The sequence below is a fragment of the Pseudorca crassidens genome, chromosome X (genome assembly GCF_039906515.1).
Source record: "Pseudorca crassidens isolate mPseCra1 chromosome X, mPseCra1.hap1, whole genome shotgun sequence".
Classification (NCBI taxonomy): domain Eukaryota; kingdom Metazoa; phylum Chordata; class Mammalia; order Artiodactyla; family Delphinidae; genus Pseudorca; species Pseudorca crassidens.
Genome location: NC_090317.1, coordinates 49233151 through 49253228, shown reverse-complemented (window position 1 = coordinate 49253228; position 20078 = coordinate 49233151). Strand labels below are relative to the sequence as shown.

At 35.6% G+C, this 20078-nt stretch overlaps 1 protein-coding gene across 5 annotated transcripts in view; it reads left to right on the top strand.

Moving 5' to 3' along the window:
• Window positions 1-20078, top strand: part of DIAPH2 (diaphanous related formin 2) — an 891422-nt gene that overhangs the window by 421049 nt on the left and 450295 nt on the right. For all 5 annotated transcript variants that reach the window (XM_067724059.1, XM_067724058.1, XM_067724057.1 and 2 more), the window contains one exon: window positions 9257-9358. In XM_067724059.1, the coding sequence (XP_067580160.1) occupies window positions 9257-9358 (102 nt within the window). The remainder of the gene's footprint in view (window positions 1-9256; window positions 9359-20078) is intronic.

The following is a 20078-nucleotide window of genomic DNA, read 5'->3' as shown; positions in this document are numbered from 1 at the left end:
TGAATGCTTGAGGCCATTTAATCAACATTTTAACATACTTTAGCAGACTCTTAGAGTCTGTTTTAGGGGTTACAGAAATGTTAAGAATTTCAAATCAAAAGGAGAGAATTGTAGCATGACCACCTGACAAGAAATGTATTTAGGGTCAAATGCAACAAATTACTGTCAGTCATATGTTGATTATGGTTTCACTGTGTAGAGAGGAGTATACACAGTCCTTCTGGACCTGTAATCTTCGTCAGGGCAGAATCTCTAGTGGTTAACGTGGTGGTAAGCACATAGTCGGCAGCCAGTATATATTAGCTGAACGATGGATGAAACACAAAATAAATACAGAACTAGGCCCAGCATCAAAGTGTGTGCCATTTAACTCAAAGCAAAGAACAAGAACACATGAATGTGATTTCAGAACATGAAAGTACACACACAATTTAAGACATGCCATGAGAAAGTGTTGAAAAACATACAATAAATTACAGTAGTTAAGGGATTGAATTTTTTGACCAGGCAAAATAGGAGGAGGGTTACGTTAAGATCACAGAGATTTATACAAGACTTCGGAGAAACATTTCTTATCTGGGTTTTTCTACAAAATAAAGTATTTGATGACATAAGTTAAAATAACACATATATATGTGTGTATATATATATATATATATATATATATCTCCTATATATAAATAGAATCCTGTGTATAGATATAAATAAACATATATTTATATATGCTCTGTAATAGTATAATTTTAAAAGGAAAAAATAATACATTTTTAAAAAGAAATTTTGGCCCCAGTCCATTTACGTGGGGAATGATAGACTTAATCACAGTGAACCTAACTTGGCTTTCCTACTGCTAAAAAGACTTAATGAGATATAAGCTAAAAAAGAAAGGTTATGTTTTGGCAAGAAGGAAAGGGCATTATGGTTCAATACCTTCACTTAACTAACCTTTAAGTATGCAATTAACATTTAAAGGAAATAAAGTTTTGAAAGTATTATAGAGTAATTGCAGAAATGTAAAAAGGAGTTAAAAGCCTATGGTCTGTTAGGAGAAATCCCTTCAGATAACTGTGACAGTCATCAGAAAGTGAATTTGTGATGTGTAAAAGAGGAAGAAAAATCTGCTCATTTGGTGACATGATTACTGCTTTCCCCTTTGTTGTTTTCTTTGTGAACTTCAGCTCATTGACATTTTCTAGGATGAAATTTTCATACTGACCTAGAATTGATCTTTTAAACACAAATCGTACAATATTTGAAAGAAGATGCCCGGTATTAAGCAGGAACAGCAGGAAGGAAAACTAGACGGGTTGAAACTTTACAGGATATTTGCCTATTAACTCACAGTTTGCCAGAATTTAAGTTGTACTTAAAAATTTATAATTCCTAGCTTCTGCTATTATGAACAGCTTTTCCCTTACAGTATAGAGGGTGTCTGAAGTCATCTTTGCAATTTATTTACCGATCATAAGTAGCGATAGTATCAATAGGGCAGCTAAAGTCAAAAGCTATTTACAGTTGTTTAAGTACAGAGTCCTTGGGCAATATGACTTTTAAACACTAGCCCAGTCCACATCTGTTCACATGTGTTTTGCTTCCTCTTGTTCCTAGCTGCTGTTGCAGGACCTTAATTCTTTTTAAAAACTACCTACATTAGATGTTTCTATGGCTCTCAGGGAATATCTTCCACATCTCATGAACTAATTTTGTCAGCTTCCATGTAGCTGCTGTGGGTGATTTTCTTCATTTCCTGCTTTGAACCCTTTTCTAAGGACCACTATATGTGGGGAGAGGGGAGGAGTTTCTCACGGGGCACAGGTGGTATGCACTGAAGCCCTCTCGATGCCAAGGGTGTGGAGTGTCCTGTGGCAAAATACAGAAACATGTGTTTCTTCCCTTGTCTCCTTTTTTAACATCCTTGATCTGGGGGATACCCAAGCCATGCTCATCACACAGCTCCCCTTTCCACAGCATTCAGACATATGACTCTGTTGGGGGTGGGTAGGCCAGGCCTGGATACACATTCAAGAAACACATGTACTATGCTCAGAATCACCCTGATCCTTTCCAAAATGTAGGCTTTCTTACTGGGCCCAGCCTGACTACATGATACACACTTCCCTTCTGTTAGGTGGGACATTTCTCTTCCAGGAGGCCTTACAAATAGACTTCCAACTGACTCCAAGGACTGTCCACATTAGTCTCAAACTGTGCCTTGAACATCTGTTTTCTCTCTTGACATGCTATTGAGCAGGTGAAGGGGATAGAGGCAAATGAGTACCACTATGTCTCTCTCTCCTCTGTCTTCTAATCCTCCTTTCTCTTCTATTCAGGAATTGATGGGCATGAAAACATTATTAATGTCTGATCTTATACTCCATTTTGTCTATAAAGTCCAGTATGTATGGGAAGAAAATCAGGTATCTTTATGTATTGGCTGTGATGGCCACTTGCAACACGGGGTTCTAGAGGTAGTGGGCTCATTAAGCAATAAGTCCTATAAAGTAGTCTGCATCTGCCACGCATTGGGAGAGTGTTACTCTAAGCCTTATTTGCAAATAGAACCCACTAAGCACTGGCAGTTATATAAGCTTGTAACTCAGTCAGAAGACCATATCCAGAATCAGAATACATCTAAGCCCACCGAATGTGTTCAATATTTCATATAGCTAAACAGAGAAAGAAAAGATATGTCACCTACGGTGGAGCCTGTGCTGTAAAGATGACTTAACAGGTTATCTACAGCTGGAAGAGAAGCAAAATAACAACAACTTTCACATTCAGAGCTAAAATTCTGTTTTAGTCTTGATTCATTCTGTAATAGTTATTTTCACAGTTAAAACTTAAAATTGAGGTGGAGAGTTTGAAATATGCAGAATTGATATTTTTAATAATTATATTAATGTTCTTAATCTTTCTAATTGAGTTTCCCTGTTGGGAAAATTATACAAGTTACCAATCTGATTCTTTGTTTTTCTTAATAACATACTTCACAAAAAGTCCCATTAACAGAGAAAAAATTTTAAAAACAATTTATATATATCAGAAATATTCTAGAAAAATAGAAATAACACCTTGGTATTTACTTACCTTTTCATTCTATAAAAGAAAATGATATTAATGAAGCAAAATAGTAGATGTTCTTAATTTCATTTGATTATATGTTTATATTGTTATATCAACATCGATATTTCTTTTAAGTCAAAGGACGTGATATTTTAAGTCTTTGGTCTCATCAGTTACACAGTCGGTGCCATTGCAGGTGTAGAGCTTAGTGGAAACACAGAATTAGTGGGAGGAGAGAAAAGATAAATGGAGAGAACAAAAGAGGACTTAAAGTAGACATGATACACTTGTTTCCTGTGGGACTTATAAGGCTATATGTTGTCTACTCTTTTTTTTTTTTTTTGATCTGGAAACATCAATAATATACAGTGTACCATTTAACCTATTTTAATTGTACAATTTAAGTGGTGTTAAGTATATTTACAGTGTTGTTCAAACGTCACCACTATTTTCAGAACTTTTTTATCATCCTAAAAGAAACTCTATACCTTTTAAGCAGTAACTCCCCATTCCTTTCTGCCCCTAGCCCCTGGTAACCTCTGTTCTACTGTCTCTAAGAATTTGTCTGTTCTAGATACCACACATAAGTGGGTTCATACATTATTTGTCCTTTTTTGTCTATCTTATTTCACTAAGCAAAATATTTTCAAGACTCATCTATGGGCTTCCCTGGTGGCGCAGTGGTTGAGGGTCCGCCTGCCGATGCAGGGGACACGGGTTCGTGCCCCGGTCCGGGAAGATCCCATGTGCCGCGGAGCAGCTGGGCCCGTGAGCCATGGCCGCTGAGCCTGTGCGTCCGGAGCCTGTGCTCCGCAACGGGAGAGGCCACAGCAGTGAGAGGCCCGCGTACCGCAAAAATAAAAAAAATAAAAATAAAAAAAAGATTCATCCATGTTTTAGCATGGATCAAAACTTCCTTTTTTGGCTGAATAACATTCTGTTGTATGTACATACCACATTTATCAATGCATCTGTTGATGGACAAGTAGGTTGTTTCTACCTGCTGGCTATTGAATAATGATGCTATGGACATTTGTGTAGAGGTATCTGTTTGAGACGCTGTTTTCAGTTGTTTTTGATACATACCTAGGAGTGGAATTGTGGGGTCATACGGTAGTTCCATGTTTAATTTCTAAGAAACCACCAAACTGTTTTCCACAGTGCTGGTGCCATTTTACATTCCAACCAGCAATGCATGAGGGTTCCTATTTTAACACATCCTCACCAACACTTGTTATTTCCCATTTTTTTGGCAATAGCTATTCTAGTGTGCGTGAAATGGTATCTCATTGTGGGTGCTTTAAAAAATGCTATTATAAATGGAATTGTTTTCTTAATTTGCCTCCAGATTGTTTATTGATGGTACATAGAAATACAACTGATTTTTGTGTGCTGATTATGTATCTTGAAACTTTGCTGAATTCATTTATTAGCTCTATCAGTATTTTTGGTGGATTATTTTTGGTGGATTATTTAGTGTTTTCTGCATATAAAATCATGCCACCTGTAAACAGTGACAGTTTTTTTTTTTTTCTTTTACAATTTAGATGCCTTTTATTTCTCTTTCTTGCCTAATTTCTCTGGTTAGAACTTCCAGTACTATGATGGATAGACATGGTGTAAGCAGGCATCCTTGCCTTGTTCTTGTTCTTAACAGATATGCTTTCAGTCTTTCACCATTGAGTATGATGTTAACTGTGACTTTTTCATATACGACCTTTATCATATTGAGAAAGCTTCCTTTTACTCCTAGTTTAAAGAGTATTTTTTTCTCACAAATGTGTGTTGGATTTTGTCAAACGCTTTTCATGCATTAGTTGAAATGATCATGTGAGGGTTTTTTTTCCCTTCATTCTATTAATGTGGTATATTATATTGATTGGTTTTTGTATGTTGAATCACCCCTGCATTCCAACTATTGTTTTACAACTGTCTGTTTCTTCCTTCAATTCTGTCAATTTTTACTTCATATATTTTGGAGCTCTGTTCTTAGATGTGAATATGTTTATAATTATATCTTCTTGATAGGTTGAAACTTTTATTAATATATAATATCTTGTTTGTTATCATTTTGTGATTTAAAGTCTATTTAGTTTGACAATAAAATAGACACCTCAGCTTTTTTGTTTTTTTGGTTACTGTTTATATGCAATATCTTTTTCCATCCTTTTCAACAACTTTTTGTCTTTTTATTGAAAGTGAGTCTCATGTAGACTGCATATAGAAGATATGTGTTTTTATTTATTTATTTACTTGTTTTATTGAGGTATAATTGACACATAGCATATCAATTTCAGGTGTACAACATAACGATTCAGTACTTGTATAATTGTAACATGATCACCACAATATGTCACCATACATATAGAAATTTTCTTCTTTTTTTTTTCTTGTGATGAGAACTTTTAAGATCTACTGTCTTAGAACTCTCAAATATGCAATACAGTATTAATAACTATAGTCACCATGCCGTATGTTACATCCCCATGTCTTGTTTCATAGCTGGAAGTTTGTCCCTTTTGACCCCACTTCACCTATTTTGCTCCCCACCCCCCAACTCCAGCAACCACCAGTCTGTTCTCTGCATCTATCAACTTGGTTTTTGGTTGTTGTTTTGTTTTTGTTTCTTGAGAGTCCACATATAAATCAGATCATATGGTAGTTGTCTTTCTCTGTCTGACTTATTTCACTTAGTATAATGCCCTCAAGGTCCGTCTGTGTTGTTGCAAGTGGCAAGATTTCATTCTTTTTTTAGGGCTGAATAGTATTCCATTGTGGCATGCATGCACGCATGCGTGCATGCTTGTGTGTGTTGTATCATCTTCTTTATTCATTCATCCATTAATGGACACAGGTTGTTTTCATATCTTGGAAATTGTAAATAATAGTGCATTGAACATGGGCATACTGATATCTCTTTGATATAGTCACTTCATTTTCTTCAGATATATACCCAGAAGTGGAATTGCTGGATTATATGATAGTTCTTTTTAAAATTTTTTGAGGAACCTCCTTACTGTTTTCCATAGTGCCTGTACAAATTTACATTCCCACCAAGAGTACATAATATTTGTTTGTTTTTAAATCTGTTCTGCAAAACTCTTTCTTTTAATTGGAGGGTTTAATTCATTTACATTTAAATTAATTATTCATAAGGAAGGGCTTTTTTCTGCCATTTTCTGTATGTCTTACATGTTTTTGTTCCTTAATTTCTCTATTATTATCTATTTTTGTAGTTAGTTGTGTTTTTTTTTTTTTTTTGTAGCCTACTATTTTGATTCTTCTCTTTATTCTGTGTAATTTTTAGTTATTTTCTTAGTAATTACCTTAGGGATTAAAATTAACATCTTAAACTTATAACAACCTAGTCTTAATAATAAAAACTTAACTTCAATAATAATATATAAACACTGTGTTCCTGTACATTTTTCTCCCTTTATATTGCTGTTGTCATAGATTACATGTTTATACATTATATGCCCATTAACAAAGATTTCTAATTATTGTTTTTTGCACTTTACTTTTAAATCATATAGAATAAAAAAGAGGAGTTACAAACCAAAGTACAGTAACATTGACTTTTATATTTATCTATGTAGTTACCTTGCTCTTTATTTCTTCTTATGTCTTTGAGTTACTTTTTGGTGTCATTTCATTTCTGCTTGTAGGACCTCCTTTAGTATTTCTGGCAGGACAGGTTTGCTAGCAATAAATTATCTCTTTTGTTGTTGTTATTGTTAATTTGGGAATGTCTTAGTTTTTCATTCTTGGAGGAGGATGGTTTGGTGGATATAAAATTCTTATTGATAGTCATTTATTTCAGCACTTTAAATATAACCTTTTGACTCCTATGGGAGAAATATATTAATCCTGTTGAGGATCTATTAAATGTGACAATTCACTTCCCTGTTGCTGCTTTAAAAATTCTTTTTCTACATTTTGACAGTTTAATTAGGAAGTGTCTCAGAGTGGACCTCTTTGATGTCCTGCTTGGAGTTAATGAGCTTTTTGGATGTGAATATTTATGTATTTCATCAGAGTTAGGAAGTTTTCAACCATTATTTCTTCATATATTTTTTCTGCCCCTTTCTCTTCTGGGAATCCTGTGATGTACATGTTGGTGTGCTTGGTGTCTCACAGATCCCTCAGGCTCTGTTTATTTTTCTTCATTCTTTTATCTTTCTGTTCCTCAGACTGAATCATTTTGATTTCCTTATCTTCAGGTTCATCAATCCTTTCTTCTGCCTGCTCAAATTTGCTGTGGAACCCCTCTAGTAAATTTTTCATTTCAGTTATTGTACTTTTCACTTCCAGAATTTCTTTTGGATTCCTTTCTGTAATTTCTATATCTTTATTGATATTCTCATTCTGTTCATAACATCATCCTCCTGATTTCCTTTAGTTATTTGTCCATAGTTTCCTTTAGCTCATTAAGCGTGTTTAAGACAGTTGATTTAATATTTTTGACTAATAACTTTAAAGTCTGAGCTTCTTTAGGGATAGTTTCTGTCAAATTCTTTTTTTTTTCCCCTTCACAGGCCCCGTTTCCTGTTTCTTCACGTGCTTTGTAATTTTTTTTTGAGAACTAGACATTTGAATATACTATAACTCTGGAATCTGATTCTGCCACTCCTTACAGACTGCTGATTTTTGTTTGCTGAGAGTGGTAGTGTGTATTCCTTCTGTGTGGTCATTGCAGTTTTGGTTTCATTATCTCTTCTGTCAGCCAGTGACCTGACAAAGATTTCCTTAAATATCTGGTTCCAAAAAGCAGGAGAGGTGTTTCTATCTGTTTAAATCTTCCAATAGATGCCATCAGGGAAAGCTGCTGCAACCAGAGAATGTTGAAACCAAGGTAAGCATCTGCCAAACCAACCAAAACTCAGATCTCCAAATTTCGGAGAACAAGGTCCCCACGGCTCACCCTGGCATCAGCCGTCCCCTTTGGCAACTCAGGCACTATCTTCACAGTGGTGCTGAGGAATAGTATATGGTATCTGTTTTATGCATGTCATTCTCTTACCAGAGTCTCTCTTTATCAAACACTTCCCTTGTTGGAATTATCCAGTCAGGTTCCACAGTTCTGAAATAGTTTATTAAATCACTCTTTCCAGCTCAGTGGCTGCTTTGATGGAGGGATCAATCTCTGGAGCTTCCTTCTCTGCCATTTTTCATCAACTCTACTTTCTTAAATCTTTGTTTCCTGCTTTTTTCCCTTTTATATGCCTTTTTAAATTCCATACAGATCCCCAAAACATTGGTTGCAGGTTAATGTGATGATAGTTAGAACTGTACCAAAGTCCAAGATAAGCTAGGTTGAGAAGAATTCATTAATTTTGATTCTCTTAGGCATCAGACTTGAACATGCATCAGACTTCATCACTTTTTCTTGGTTCTCCATTAAAGTTGGGATGTATTATGTATTTAAGTACAGATATTGTATATATATTCAAGTTGTTCTGAAAGGTAGTTTTAATGTGCTTGAATATTTTAGTTGGGCTGCACACTTGTCCCTCAGACTCAGTGTTTGACTCTTATGTGGCCAGCTGTGAGGTGGTAAAGCTGAAATAGCTGGGAAAATGATGTATGGACTTTAGGGGCCAAGGCTAGGCTTGTTTCTTGATAATTGTATTGGAAATTAGGAATCACATAGAAGAACAGAATAGAAAAAAAGAAAAAAAAATACAGATATTGTAAATAATGGGAGATTAATTTTTACAGGCTTGGTGTGGTTTATAAGATTGAAGATGATTCCCAATTTTGCCAATTATGAAGAGTAGAGTTGATTATTATTATTGCCCATGAGTTAATTCTACATAGTATTTTCCTGTTTTTTATATAGATTGACTAATTACCAGGACAGGAAATAAAACTTAAAAAGTATGCTATGTGTTTAAGGCCCAGAAAGTTAGTCAGTTTTGGATTGTTATTTATTGTCATATGATTTTTTAATTTCACATTTATGTACTGTAGTGCATAGACACCAAACATGTTTATGTATTTATTCACATTAAATTGTCGTTCATTTTTTGGTTAAGTTTTTGGGGAGAAGGGGAAGATACACTGGTACTATGGCAGAACCACAATCAGAAATTTATCCGCTTTTCTAGTTAATCACTTTTAGAGTTGCTAATGCATGTTTAATAATCCTAATCATGAAATACTAAACTTTTATGCTTTTATTTCTTTTTAGAACCTTATAAAACATCTTCCTGAGCAGAAGGTACTCAGTGAATTAGCACAGCTGAAGAATGAATATGATGACCTTTGTGAGCCTGAACAGTTTGGAGTTGTGGTATGTATCTAGTCTAAGGGCCCACAAACTCAGCTTGGAGGTAACACTTATCAGAAACAGTGGAAAAAAAAGGCATTTCAATCGTTGATATTTTTTTCTACTGTATAATAACTACATAACTTAATATAACATTAGCTGTCAGGAAAAAAAATCCTTGTTTATTATTTATAATATTATTGAAAACTAAAGAAATTAAGTTTTACATTATGAAATACCTCTAGACATCTCGTGGGCCTTCCTCTATATCAGTGCTGATATTAATATATGAAAATAATACATATTATTGTATTGACTGTTTTTTCTTCTTTTTAGATCTTGATGCTAGAATTTAGCCCTAAAAGAGTTAGGCTAAGAATAAGCGTGGAAACTAGATAATTAGTAATGTTCTGGAGACTGTTTTCTGTGGTATATATTGTATTAGAAAAAGCACAAGAATTTTCAGATATCCCATAGAGTGTCATTAATTGATTGAAAGCTTTACGTACACTGCTTCAGCTGGAAAGAAAATTTCATAGGAAAAATTTAAAAAAAGATGGTGGGAAAGAGGGCATGATGATTTATTTACTTTTTTAGAGAAAAGCTATTTTTGACTTAGGTGTTCCATACAAGTTTGTTTGCCATGTGAACAAACAGTTCTATTACAGCTTTCAGTTTTACCCTGGCTCTCTGACCATTTTGCATGTGCATACTAAGACTTCTTAAAATTACCGCCGGACCCAATAGTCAAACACTGTCTGCTTCATCTGAAATATTGGGTTGGCCAAAAAGTTCATTCAGGTTTAACCTCTTTAATAGTAATGTATTTGAATTGATCTGATTTGGTACTTTGCAATTTAAAAATCCTGTTTAAAATCAAAATGTGATAGATGGAACAGAGTACGTTCCTTTTGAACATATGCAATAACTGCTTGATCATATTTAGAGTTTATTAATTTTCAGATATGGCATTGTATATGCTGATGTAGAAGGATTCTGTCAAATCCTTGAAAAGCAAATCAGGAATGTATATTTAGGGTGAGACAGAGCATGTAAAGGTACCTGAGGAAGAGATATCTCTCGTTTTTTAGTTAGGCAAATTAATCAACTAAACTGGCAAAATATTATTTACTAAGTAGCAGCACTTTAACACAATATTAAATAGTAAAATTTTCTAGACCAAAGTCCACACTTGAAACTTAAGCTACTTGAATTCATATTATAATTGAAGCAAGGCTATATACCATCTGAGAATTCAGCTGTGCCATGGTGGTTATAAGTTTTACGGTAGGTACACTACACAATTTCTCTGAAGCCATTTTTTTTCTGAATGCAGTTTATCTTGGAAGATGTATTAGTTTGCCAAGCAAATCCTTCAAGAGGAATATCCTTGGTACCACACTGAGGAAATGAAGTTTGGGGACATAAAAAGCAATATAACTTCTGAACTCAAAGCAAAGTAGAAAATGAAAGAGATTTCTTGTTTGTGCACATAACCATAAATAATTCTGGGGCTGTGAACATGAAGTCATCTGGTCCTCTTATTTACTCTCCCCATCCTTAGCTACATGTCTGTAGGGGAAATAGTCAAGGACATTACAAAGTAGTTTATGCTATGTAAATTACCTAAGGCAGTATCAATCAGGATGTGCCAAATAAAGTTTAGGTCATCTCATATATATCTAGCAAAAAGATTCTTGAAATAATGATATGACTCAGTCTTTTAACTATGTATGTAAGCATGTATATATTGTATATAATAGATAGTAGATAAGTGTTTTTTGAATTGAATTATAGGACAATTATTCAAACCAAGTATGAGCCTGAGATTAAAAATAGCATAGTTTAGATCTCTAAAAGTAAAAATTATGTTCAAATATATTTCTCCAGGTCTATGCTGAAATTAAATTCACTTCTGTCTGGAAACGCCCAAATACTTTTTAATCTTCAAAATATATTGACAGCCTACATTTAGGACAACTTTGGAAATGCATAGAATCATCTGCCCTAATGAGAAAGGCTCCAAACTGGTTGTCTTACTTCTGCTTTCTTTCCCCATCAAAAGTATTAGTGTAGTCGTCTTAAAATCTATATTAACCTTATGATTTCTGTATTAAAACCCTTCAGTGTCTTCCAGAGTTTACAGAATAAAACCTGAGCTCCTTTGCATTCTCATTCTGCCTCTAACTCTCTGGCTTTATGCCTTCCCTGTTCTCTTTGGTGAACTGAGCGAATTGGTGTCTTTATGACATTTTAGTTTTTTCCTCGGCGGGACTTTCTTTGCCATTTCAGCAGTTATTTTACTTGTCCCTATTCAGTAGTCTTTCGTTTTTCCATAGCGGCTATACCCTATACCGTATCTTACCTGCTTTCCACAAGTCTTCACTCCCTCCCCTCCCCATTCTTTTCACTTACTACGAACAACCTAATCTCTTACCAGGGAAAAGGGAAAGCACCTAGGCTTCAGAACTTCCAACATCTCTCCTACCTACAGTTATCTCTACCCATATCTTTTATTAGCTTCCTCGCTGTCAAACCTTAGAAAAAGGGACACTTTATTATCACTAATACTATTGTTGTCATGATTAATGATAGAAATAAGAATGTATTGAGGTGTTACTGTGTCTGATTCTATGCTAAGCGTTTTTACATGTACCATCTCATGAATTCCTCACAGCCCTATGAGATTGGCACTATTATTAGCTTCATGTTACAGATGAAGAAACTAAGGCCAAGGAAGGCTGGGGACCTTGTCCAAGGTTACATAGTAAGTAATAGGTACAGAATTCAATCCCAGGCAATCTGACATCATGGATTGTGATTTTAACCACTGTACTGAGCTGGTGTGTGCACGTGTGTACACGTCCACATGTGTGTGAGATAGTCTACTACATACTAATTTACTTATCTCTGTTTAAGGCATTATTATCCCCTGCCTACTCTTGTTCTGTTATTCTATTGCCTCTTCAGTTCATCAGTCTCCACTCTGCCCTTCTCTTCAGAAGAAAAGCATCTTCTTAAGTCATTCACTGCCTAAAAATATATGAATGGATAGCTGGCTGGCTGGATGGATGGATGAATAAAAATCCTTCACTGGCCCTGAGGTCCATGATAGCTACTGCCCTCTCTTCATTACCTAGCATCAGTTTTTTCAAAGATTAGTGTATTTGTTCTCTACTTCCTTGCCTCTAGTTACTATTTAACAAACAGCAATCAGAATTCTGCCTTAAACAATGCATTGAAACTGATCTAGAAGGGATCATTAATTACCTCCTAATTGTATCTAAAATATACATCGGTTCTACTCACTTCTCTTTTTCTGTGCCGTCACCACTTTAGCCCAAGCCAGCATCATCTTTCCCTTAACCATTATAATATACTTTTAGCCTGTTTTTTCCACTTATACTTTTGCCGTTTTCCAAATCAGCCTCGGCACAGCCCTCAATGTGACATTTCTAGAGTACATTTGTGTTGCATCATTATTTATCTATCTGCTTAAAGCATCAGTGCGTTGTTTTCTGAATTTACCGTGCTATTTCCTGCCTTTGGACCCTTACACACATTGCTCCCTCTTACTCCCACTCGCTGCCTGCCTCTCTCCTGCTTATTCTTCGAGTTTCTGCTTAAATTTCATTCTCTCCGTGATGCCTTCACTTACCTATCAATTAAAATTAGGTCTCCCTATTAAACTCTCTCAGAGCACCTTTTTTCTTTTCCTTTCTCATGGTTTTTAATTAAATATTTAATTGCGAGGTTATTTATTGCATATCTATAACCCCTGCTAGATTGCAACTTCTTTAAGTATATGTATCATATTGATTTAATTCACATGACATATACTTACCAAATGTTTGTTGAATGTATTAGCTTGAATGCAAAATCAAGTGGGCTCTTTTCAGTCCTAATTCTGTATCCATATGGCACTTGATAACATTGAAGAATTTAGATTCCTTACAGAGTCCTTTTCTTTCTTTGCCTTCTCTAGTGATAAATACTCTTTCCTAGTTTTACACCTATCACCCTTGCCAGTGTCCTATAGAGTTTCCATTAGTATATAACTTCCTGGATGATAAAAACAAAATCTCATCAGTTAGGGATAGACATAGGCCAGAAGTGTGATTACTCCTGCAAGATTCATTAAAATCATCATCAAACAGAAAAGAATAAAATTGGCAAGACTAGGGAAAAATCTGGTTTTGACTTTTTGAAAGAAATAAACTTACCTGAGACAGTGACTGGGCTGCTAAGCTTTCTCTAAACTTTTTGGGTGTTTTGTTTTCTTTGTTTTTTTTTTCAAAGCAGCATCATTGGGTTTGCTTGCTTATATTCACATGTAGTAAGTTAAAAAGAAGCCAAAAAAAAAAAAAAAAAAAAAAAGAGCGAGAGCAAGAGAGAGAGAAAAGAAACAAATAAAAAAACTAGCATATCCCTCTTCCCAGGAGGTCTTCCCAAGCAGACCTCCTGGGAAGAGGGGTATGCTAGTTCCCACACCTTCTATGATCAATAATCCTTTTCTTTAGGGGGGTATATTGACGGCATAGCTTCCCACTGACTTGTCCTCCAACCTGCCTCACACAGAATTGAATTTGGTACATTGTTGTAATTATGTGCTGTACCTTTACTGGGAATAAAGAACAGATCTTTGAAAGCTCTGCCAGTTAGAACCCCCAGCAGGAGCTTTTAGATTCTTCTGAGTGTGTTTGCAGCTCAGCTGTTCTTAAACCTCAGAGTGACGGAAACTTCCACTTGTCTTGCACTGAGGATGGAGACCCATACTATGTGTATCTATTAAACTAACACATCTTCTGAGAAAAAGAAGGCAATAATTAGTTCTCTTGGTAATTGGTACTTTATTTTTCTGACCTCAAAAATTACCCATATTTTTCAATTAAAAACATTCTAAAGCTATAATCTAATAAAAAGATGTTGAGATAGCCTTGTGCATAAAAACATTTATAATGAAAAGCAAAGATTATGTGATACTGCTGACAGCACATTTAACTTTTTTCTTTCTCTACATAAATATGTGAAGGCAGGAGGAGTGGATTTATGCCTATTGTTGGAAGTACAACTATAAAGTCAGTGTGCTTTTTAATTTTTTTAAAGTCTCCTAAGAGCTTATGAGCTCTATTCAAGATAGCTTAACCAGGTGAAAAGGAAATTCTTAAAAGCTTTTTTTTTTTCTCCTACATATCATCAAAGGCAATTAGTTTGGATGGAAAATTGTAGCTTTTCTGTTCCATTAATATTAAATTATTCAGGTTTGCATATTCATTGGGAAAATTGCATTTTTCTTTATCTGCTTTCATTCAAAGTGTTCAGTGTTTTGATATGTAATGCCTTGATTGTTTCTATTTTCATTCCTTCTGTAAATATGAATGCTAGCTCTTACTTCCAGATGTACATTTATTTTATCTGAAAAAAAGCTGGTTTAATAATTGTGAGATCAAGTAAAAGAAGACTCGCCATGACTCGTTCTCAAATCCATGTATTCAGATTCTTGTTCATTTCATTAACTTCTCATAATAGTCCATTTTGTGACAAGATTGCTTATTTCCATCAGCTTTTGCAATAAAATGAGGTAAAATAAAACCACCTGAAAACTGAATATTCAGATTAAGTCTGGGGATGTCAATCAATTTTGCTGTTGATTGCTTTTCATTAAATTTTTAAAAAATAAAAAATTAACCCCTTTTCCTTCTCCATATATCAGTAATCCGTAAGATAGCAGCATAGCATTACCATTACAGATGCTCTGATGGCCGTTCTTGGCTTCAGACAGTTGTTTTCAGAAGGATGTTTTGAAATTCTTGCTCTAATTCTTAGTGTAATTCTTCTGAGTTTCCAGTGTCTCTTGGGGCCGACATTGTTACCATTTTCTGCTCCAGACTGTAGATGAGTAAATGTTTGTTGATACATAATTTCCACATATCATTCTATTTGGGGAAAATATTCTCTATCAGCATATCATTGCTTTTCTGGGGTACAGTCAGTTTTCAACACTCCGTTTTTCCAAAGCCTCATTTTACAGATCAGCCATGGCTCTTATCTCTCCTGATATCTAGTACACAAACATTTGCCATTGGCTCCATACAGCAAATGTACCTGTATTGATGATTTTGTGCAGTCCAAGTACTAGGTGTACTGCAGAAAGTACAGCAGTGAGCAGTAGAGAGCCTAGTCTGGAGGGGGTTATGTCTAAATAGGATAGTAAAATGATTTATTTAACAGAGAATCACAGATGTCCCTGCTTTATTTCCATACTTCCAGGCAGACTTCTGCTCAGTTGTGGAGTCTGAATCTCACAACTTTTATAGGCAATTCTGCCTGCTTTCTAACTTAAATCCACTCTTCTTTATTGTCACTTCGTTATCATCACCTTAATTATAGTCACTGATACAAAATTATTCTGTATATTCAGTGTATCCATACATTGGGTCCCAATAGTATTTAGGTATGGAGGGGACACCTTGTAACAAATGTATATTTCTTACAAATATATCTGTTAATTCCAATGAATTTTTAACATATTTTGAAGACACTAGAAGATCATAGTTATGTTCACATATGATGGCAGTTGAAGGTGTGTTTCTTAGCAATGCAAAATGAAAGATAACAGAAATCCCCTTAAAGGTGAGTGACACGTGACTGCAGGAGTGGCATGTGGCTACCTCCTCCTTCTTCGCACACGATTGTTACACTTGGGTCTTTTCTCTTTCTCTCTGGATTCTTATGGTAGTATGGCAGAACATCAGTATTCACCAGGTGCATAGGTAGTGAAGTGTATAAAATTCAAATTATATAAACAAAACTGTGTCTAACTCTTTGGGGAAATAACCCACTTGTAGCTGCTCTCACTAAAGCCGTCAGGGTACAGTTTTTTCTTTTTAATATAGTGCAGATCAGCTAAAGAAATGATAGCTGCTTGATGTGATTTGACAGACAAGTATCTTGTAACACAAAAAAATCTCCTACATAATACAACACCTTGGTCACCAGCCTACAGCACTTCAAGGAATGAATTATAAAACAAAAGATGCCAGTCATCTAAAATGCGGCGAGGAACCACAAGGAAAAACAAACATACATTTCAGCCAAGTTTTTGTTGTATTTCCTTAAATCACTTAGGTGCATTCAAATGCCTTTATGAGACATGCACCTTTTAATAATTATATCTGTGGCTGGGGATGTCGCTCAGTGCTTCCTATGATTTCTAAGCTTAGTTATCCAAGACATTCCCTTACACACTCAAATCCTCTAATGGAGATTCAACTATTGTCTATCAGTCTACCCTGGTCTGATCATAAAAATTCACACTTCTGATTGCAGCAAATTCTATTAGTATCATCAAAGCATACTGTTTTGTGGCTCCTGTAAACAGATGCATCCATATAGTTTCATCTACCCTGAAGATTAATAAGGAGATTATTTCCTCCATAATCCTCTTGATATTTACAGTAACACATTTTCAGTGCTAACATTTCTATTAATAAATGTATATTATGCATTGAAACGGACTGAAAGGAGCACTGCACGATATTTATGAAGTGTGAAATAGTTAATGGGGGACATTCTTCACCAAGCCCTGGTAACACACATTCCTTAATTGTAGATGAGAGAAACTTTATCTCAGGTTTGGGAGAATAGTCAGGGACGATGGTACCTTCTTAGGAATTTCTGAGGATGAGTAAAGAGGGTAATAACAACAATAGCTATTGTTTCAGAGTGCTTCCATTGTGTCAGCTACCATGACAGTAATGTTACACATAGGATCTCATTTAAGTCTTACTGCAACTTGCATGAGTGACTTAAGGAATACATTTTACTGATGGGGACATAAAGTCTCAGAAACATTCAGTAACTTGGATTAGATCATAACTATAAAGTAACAGAAGTATAGTTCAAGTCCATGTCTGTATAACTCAAAAGTCCCTGTTTCTTCCACTACAATGTACCTTATAGGTCTAGAGAATGTAGAGAATGGTTTCTCTCCCTCTCTGAGGATTAAGGGGAAAATTCTCTCGAACCTACCCTTCAAAATAGTTATACGGGGCTCTGAATTCGGGCTAAGATTGAGCCTGGGCAATACCGTTGGGATGACACATTTGGTAGCTAATGACTTTACATAGGGAGCAGGGTACCCTCCTCCTGCCTCACATCAGCCTACTGTGATACCTCTTCACACTATGCATCTGCTTCCCAATCCAGCACTTTGCTGATATTGGAGTTTCTGTTTATAAGAATGAATACATCCATCCATCCATTTGTTTTACAAGGATTTTTTTTTTCAAATCACCTATGATGTTTATCACCTGCTCTGCACTAAACTTTAATCTAGTGAGTAAATGAAGGAAGAAATTTTGCCAAGTCAGAGGTCAACTCTGATCCTCTTATGATGCACAACCTCTTCCCTGAATCAGGTTGACTGATGATAGATTATATCCAGTAACAGCAGTTCAACAAAGTTAATTCCCTAGCATTTCTGGTTTGACATCTTAGCTGAAGACATTATTTTGGGGACAGTAAAACATTACCGTCGGCTGTTAATTTTGTTCAATAGACAACCTGTCCTCCTTGGGAGAAGATCCGGAAAATGGTTAGTCATCTAAGGAGTGCTTTTAAAATCAGTCAGCAAATATTTGAATGTCTAATAAATGCAAGGACCCATGCTAGGTGCTACACAAGGTGCAGTCTTTGATTTTTCTCTCTATGCACTCTCTTCATCAACAATCTGCCTTTCACAACCTCTATTCCAGTCACTCCCAAATCTGCCAACTCTGATACTTATCTCCTCCTAAACTCAAGAACTGAATTTCCAAATGCTGTCAGATATCATAACAATACCTAAAACTCAAAATGCCAAGAAAGCAATATTATTTCCCTATTATAGAGGTGTCATTTTACTATTCATGTGAGGATTTAGAGGGGGGAAGGCTGGAGGGATCAGGGAACATATTTAAATAGTCTGTTTTAGTAATTCAACCTTAAAGTACATAAATTTTAAGCTTGAATGGTGAGAATTGAAAATAAGAACCAATTCTAAGAAATTCTTCAGGTTAAAATATAGGCAAGGAATGGTATTAAATTACATTGTCTTTACCAGGATTTGAATATGACTCCAAGATTTGGAGTTTTCATAGTGGGGATCTAATAGTGTCTTTGTTAATAATAAAATACACTGGTGTCTGAGAGGATGGTGAACCAAGTTCACTTAAATGCTAATAAAAATGTCTTGGTAACATCCAAGTAATATTTTTCACTTCTGAATCTCACACTGTTAACCTCACCTTTCCATAACTCTAGAGGCAAAGACTAAAACAGAAAGAAAGAATATATTTGGATCATTTATTTGGCTCCTACCTAATTATCAAAACAAGACTGCTCGACAGGACTTTCCCCTACTTTACAAATGAGGAAACTGAAGCAGAAAAATTAGGTGGATTAGTTTCACACAGTCTAACTAACTATGGAAAAGTTTCTAGATTCAGTCCTTTGGTTGAATTTGCTACTAAGCTGTACCCTACCGGCCCCCACTGCCTTAGTCCCTGATTAGCTTACTGAAGTGTAGGCAGCAGATCAGGGGAAGCAAATTCATCTATCCTCATTCTCTGAAACAAAAAAAAACAAACAGTAAACTGCATCAAATCAGCATCTCCTTCAGCCTTCATTAATGCCAACAACATTTTACCTCACAAAGGACTTTACACCTTGGAGCCATCTTTGACTTTCTCCTCCCATAACTGGTCATTTACTAAGTCCCACTGCTTCTTCCTTAATTCTGCCTCTTGTATCTATTGCTTCCTTTCCCTTCCTACTGTCAACATCCTAGGTCATTACCTGTTTCTAAGACCATTTGAAGACTTAACTAATGGTATCCCTGCCCCTAATCTCTCCTTCAGCCACTCATACATACTGCTCTCGGTATGACTCAAGAGACGGCGTGGTGTAGTGGTTGAGAGTCTGGATTCTGTAGCCAGAATGCCTGAGTTCAAATCTCCAGATCTTCAACATACAATTTGACTCTGTGCTAGTTCCTTAGTATTTCTGTGTCTCACTTTCCTCATCTTTAGAATGAGACTAAGGCTAATAACCTTTTCCTAGGGTTGTTTTGAGAATCAAATCTGCATATATGTATATAACACATCTGTAGAAAAATGTCTGGCACAGAGTACTCAATAAATGTCATTCGCCATTATTATTGTTATTGTAATTACTAAAGTACACTTTTGACCATTATTTTGGTTGGAGCTGGTATTGAAAAAAAGATCAAATCCCTGCTCTTTGGGTTTGTAGGCCAAGGATTGAAATACAAAGCCCAGAAAGGATACAAATATGAATGAAAACAAGTGGTATTAGAACTGAAGCAAGACTAAAAGAAAATCTATGTAAGCCTAGGGTTTAAATTCCTTGTGGAGATCAGACCAAGGCCACCCTGGTGAGCAGGGTTCCTACAAGTCCTACAGAGCATGGGCAGAAGGACAGGTATTTGGTGACTAGCACCTGGTCAAAGTAGTTCTATGGCTTTTTTAACCATCAGGGAGACTGAAAAACCACTACTTCCTAAACACATAAAATGATAGGAAACATGCTTCTGTGCTAATGATAGCCAGTTAGCAGTGAAAATAAAGGAAAAATTAAGTGGGAAGGGATTTGGAGACAGTGGTAGAGGCATAAATGAAGGCAGAAAATGACATAGAAACTTAGATTCCCACACAAACATACACATGGAGATTTGCACATTCAT